Here is a 5,731-nt window from a genome sequence, read left to right on the forward strand (position 1 = left end):
TGCAATTCAGTAATCCTATCCTCATAATTTACCCACCTATCCTCACCACTTATCTCAACATCTCTAACTCATTGCTAATCCCCAGTCCTACATTCTAGGAACACAACCCGACAATAGCTTACTATGGTTTTCCTGAAATCGTCACCCCAGGAAAAGCATAGAAACTACCATGGAAGTCCTGCCTCTAGTCTGTAGAACAAAACCTCAAATCATTTCCTAAACTCTGGTATTGTTTCTACTACACTCTAAAGTCTACAGAACCTAACAACCTAGGCTCTGATACCAAACTGTCACGACTCGCTCATTTTTCCATAAATTTTTTTTATAATAATATCATCATAAAATCAATACCACACATCACACATTCTAGCTCAGCAAGTCACCATCCACCTAGATCCATGGGTAACAGGGATAAAACAGAACATACAGCAGAAGCCTCGCAGCAAAAAACACACAGTAATATGTATTTAATCATATCATACACCACAACATTCCAGAGTTACTACATCCACTGTATTTCTAGACATACATCCCAAAAATAAAACCTAGGGACATTTCCCACAAAATCTAACTGTCCCTATAAAACTCACCCTTCAAAAGGGCAGCTAACAGCTTTATATCAGCGGGGCTTTTCTGCTCTCCTGTCTGGGGCTTCTGAAAAGTTAATAAGATTTAGGGGTAGGACACCTCTCAGTAAGGCAAATAAACTAATACTAATGTGTGGCAACATGAGTATCTCGTGTTCTACATATACCATACATATCATATTCAGTACTGTTTATCAAATCTGGGAAAACATATGTATATCAAAACATGGCAGAACATACTGCATTTTCATAAACATTTCTAATCTCATATCATAATAATAGTAACATAAAAACAATCCTGATAGGTTAGCTGGTTGTTGTCATGTATTACCCCCACATGACTGGGTTATGTGGCCCGAAGGCGGGACTTGACAATGGTTGGCCGACCACTGCCAAGTCAAACAGTAGTCTTTAGGTCCGATGGGTCTACCCAGACTGGTCCGTACACTAGGGGCGATAACAGCACACTTCTTGAAAATAACCACATCGACCATCCAATCTCACACCACTCCGTACAGCGGCGTTAACACAGATATCATGATCACGAAGACCATGGACACATAGTAACGGTACCGTACAAGTGCTAGCCTAGACCAAACCAATCAGGTTCTGATATCATATACATATACTAAAATTGTGATACATGGATAACTCATATCATTAATTATCAAATCATTCCTATCATTTTCACATATACATATATCATGAAAATCATCGGCCCGTACACCGGTATTTCAAATTTTATCATAGCTCAATTCGTACGCCGGCAAATCACATAGCACATCCCGTACGCTGGCAAATCACATAGCTCAGCCCGTACGCCGACAAATCACATAGCACAGCCCATACGCTGGCAAATCTCATCCACATAGCACGACCCGTACGCCAGCAAACATATCCATATAGCACGGCCCGTACGCCAGAAAATAACATATATATATATATATATATATATATATATCTCGGCCCGTACGCCGATTTTCCATCATAGAAATCCATATCATCCCTATTCCCAGAAAACAGTATTTCACAACATTTTTATACTCATGCCACATTGAACAAATTTTCCACATATTCAACATATCATCATTTAAACAGTATTTTCCAAATATAAATTATATATATAAATATATATACATTTTTCGCAAATTAGATGCTAAATATATATATACATACATTTTTCTCAAAACAAAACTAACTTAGTTTATCCGCTTACCTGATTCCTGAAAAGCCCCTAAGAAAATCTTCCCCGTACCCACAAGGTTCTCAACTCAACACCCTGAAAATGAAAACTCGCAGAATTAAAGTTCAATATTTTCGTACGTATAACATTTCCTATAACTACCACTAAGTCAAATTCGGCTTAAAAAGTCTTACCTCAACTTAGGGATAATTCCCAACGTTCCCAATCAACACCCTTGGAAATGAAATTTTCCAATATTAAAGTTCAGCATTTTTACGCGTATATCACTTTCTTCAACTGTCAAAAATCTAAATATTAAGTATAAAGTCTTACCTTAGATTTTGGATGAAATCTAACTTCGTTTCCCTGACGATCCGTTCCGGCAAATTTGTAAAGAACTTCGCCAGGAGCATCGTGGTGGCTTCGGTTTGTCGATCCGGCATACAACTGGCCCTGAATCAAAGAGAGAGAGAGAGAGAGAGAGAGAGAGAGAGCACTTTCAAAAAAAAAAATCTAAGCAAGCTTCTTGAAGAAGCTTGCACACCATTATTTATATATATATATATATATATATATATATATATATATATATTAATATCGTACTAAACATTAATTAAAGTAAAGCTTCTTGAAGAAGCTTTCACACTTTATATATATATATATATATATATATATATATATATATATATATACCTTTAACCTATATATTAAATGTATATCATAATAACTTACTTATACACACACACACACACACACACACACATATATATATATATATATACATGTTTCACTATTTATATATATATTCCTTATCATTCTATTCATTTTACTTGTTAATTTAATTAATTAATTTTATTTTATTATTTTATTATTATTTTTTAAAATTTTATTTTTCCCGGTTACTACACACACTGTTTTAATATATTATTTCTTCCTTTACTGAGATGTATCTCACCTGAATATAAATTTATCTTTTTCAAGATTTCCTCGAAATCGAGCTTAGAGAACTTGAGGTTTTATAGTATTTTTTGGAAATAGAAAGAGAAAATGGTATATTTTTATGCTAATTTTGATATATATATTTTATGTTTTATGTTTTATGTTTTAAGTATTGAAGTCTTTAGATAGATGAATAGTTGTGAATACTGGTATTTGTGAATTATGTTTTGGAGACATATATATATGTGTACAGGTGGTGAATAGTTAATTTGAATTATGGATAGGAATAGTAAACTCTAGTATTATATTTGTTGGAAGATTATAATTATGTTTTCTGTTGCGTACATGATATTAGAATGTGAATTATCAGGTAAATGAATAGATTAGTAGCACTTCGGACCCACGTAGAGGGTCGAGGAGTTACATTCTTTGTCAATGAAGTACTTTCATTGTGGATTGTTGAATCCTTGAGTAGGTCTCAAGGCATGGACGTACGCTTAGTGCCGAACCACGTTAAAATATCGGTATTGAACTTTTCTACTCTACTGTTTAGTTTACATCTTGTGCATGATTTACATTTCATATATTGTGGTATAATTGTTTGCATCTTATAAAGAATTTTATTTTATAAAGAAAGTCGAAAATATGCGAAAAAGTTCATTCACCCCCCCCCCCCTCTCTTGACTCTACTCTCGGGTCGACAGAAAGGATGAAAGAGGGATAAAGAGGCATTGTGGTCTATTTTAGCGATGAATTATTGCATTGATATATGAAATTGGTTGAAACCATTTACAAGATAGAATTACATATATTTATACTCCCTTCTAAGTCAAACTTGGTGTTGCAATTTTTCACAAATTATGTCTGAAACATATCTCCCTAATAATTGACAAACATTAATTCTAATCATAAATTCGGTCCATTTCTAAACATTAATCCTAATAATAAGTTAGGTCTATTTTAACATTAATACTAAGCATGTATTTGATCCATTTCTAAACATTAAATGCCTAATTGTTATAATTGGAAAAACTTTCAAGCTTGATAGTACGCAGTTTTACTTTACAAAAGACTGTTTCAGACCTTGAACCCATAGTCTCCAGATCACACGGCGACAACCTTATCGTTGCCCCTAAGCTCCCTTTGATTTTTTATATTGAAACTATACAACAATAATTTAACCCATCTACTATAGCATATTATACCCATTACTATGTTGTCCTAAGGTTTAAGATTTAAATACCAGACCTCCAAAGAAAAATTGAAGATATAACTGTTACAAAAAACTCACTGACCATTTTAGTCAATACAAAAGAAAAGATTGCTCTCGCAGGCTTGCATCACAAATTCAAAGATCTTTCATTCATAAATCACAACACTATAAAATCCCAAACATACTGATACAAGCGTAAAAGAGTCCACAACCAATTTAGTAAATAATCAATCCTCATCACAACCACATCAATTAAATCCCTATAAAATCACTCTGTGCTCACCCAATAAACCCCAAAAAGAAGAAGAAAAGTTCAAAGTAGGAAAAGGAAAAATACTCCCACTTCGAATCTTCATCAAGCCCATCATTTGATTTACAATTAAGCTATTTCATGAAAAGAAAAGCAGAGTATGTAATTTTTAAAAATAATTAAGAAAAAAACAGTGAATTGGAGAAGGGGTAGTAGAAGCAAGCAAACAGTAAGAAATTAGGCACCGCGGGCCAGCATTTCTTGGAAATCAAGAATTGATTTCTGCCTCTGAAGCATCATCTCTTCCCGGAACCTAGAAATGAATTCCTCCGCCCTCTCGTCCACTCCCCGCAGTTGCGGCATCGAATCCACAACCGCCTTCCACGCTTCTTCCACACTACTGGAACTCCCAATCCTGTTCTTCTGTTGACCATCGCCTCCTCCCACCTCCTTACCCTTTTTAATTCCCACTGCTATTGCTGCCGTCTCTTCTTCGACCTCAATATGATTCCCCATCCGAGTACGCTGCAGCTGCTGCGCGGAGGAATGCTCTGTGAACAGCTGGTCCACGTATATGAGGGAGGAGCCCTTCTGGTGGCCGCGGCGGTGCAGGAGAGAACGGCGACGTTTGGGGGAGAAGGAGGGGCAGAGTACTGAGCGGAGGCGAAGGGAGGCCTTTTTTATGGATTTGGAGAGTTTTTGGGGATGAGCGCGGCGGAGGAGTTCTGAACGGAGCAGTGAGTCGGTGAAGCTGTTCCATGCCTTCTTGGCGGACACAAGCTTCTCGGCCAGGTTCCTCTTGTAAGACTTGAGCATATGGCAATTCGTTATTTGGAGAGAGAGAGAGAGAGAGAGAGAGAGAGAGAGAGAGAGAGAGAGACTGGTGTCTCTAAGGTTGGGAATGGGTCTTATGATGATCCTTGATTCCTCCGTTTTATTTTCGCCCAGAAGTTCTAATGAGAAATGACCATATTATCCTTCTAAATATAATTAATTGACACTTTGTAAACTTGATAAAAAAAAAAAACACCCCATTCAATCTACTAAAAATATCATAATCATTGTTGAAGATTACAACATCTTCAATTGGATTAAGAGAAAATTCAAACTGTACCTAGAACTCATTTCACATATTGATGGCGAAATACATTTAGGTAGAACTTGAGAATATAGCTTTTAGAATTTGGATTTGAATTTGTACATATTCAAATAAAAGTTAATATAATTTTATATTATGATATGTTTGAGTCCACATAAATCGAAATGTAAGAGTAGAAATTCAAACTCTCAAATGCAAAATTAACATCAAGAATTTAAATTTTTTCACTGACAAAGATAAGCCAACTCTTATTTTATAATATTTTTCATCTTTTTTTTAAGATCTTAATTCAAGACTTTCAGCACTAATTTTAAGACAGAAATGACTCAAACAGTACTTAAATTTAACTTGATCCCTCTAACTTTTTAAAAGGGTCTTTTAAAAATTGGTTATCGAAAAACCATAATTGATATTGTTTTAAAAATGTTTAATCCTCCTATTTAAAGGGAGTTGTTGGAAA

The 5,731-nt window shown here is 35.1% G+C and overlaps 1 protein-coding gene across 1 annotated transcript; it reads right to left on the bottom strand.

Annotated features, from left to right (window-relative positions):
- Nucleotides 1-4,044: 4,044 nt before the first annotated feature.
- Nucleotides 4,045-5,151, bottom strand: LOC131150691 (uncharacterized). Its single transcript, XM_058101565.1, has one exon. It carries the CDS (start codon nt 4,986-4,988, stop codon nt 4,410-4,412), a length of 579 nt encoding a protein of 192 aa, XP_057957548.1. The 5' UTR covers nt 4,989-5,151; the 3' UTR covers nt 4,045-4,409.
- Between the last annotated feature and the right edge of the window lie 580 nt (nt 5,152-5,731).

This window comes from Malania oleifera, chromosome 3 (genome assembly GCF_029873635.1).
Source record: "Malania oleifera isolate guangnan ecotype guangnan chromosome 3, ASM2987363v1, whole genome shotgun sequence".
NCBI lineage: Eukaryota > Viridiplantae > Streptophyta > Magnoliopsida > Santalales > Ximeniaceae > Malania > Malania oleifera.

Bases quoted from the DNA above. Each gene is read 5' to 3' on its own strand.
- LOC131150691 (XM_058101565.1), bottom strand. From the start codon at position 4,988: ATGCTCAAGTCTTACAAGAGGAACCTGGCCGAGAAGCTTGTGTCCGCC.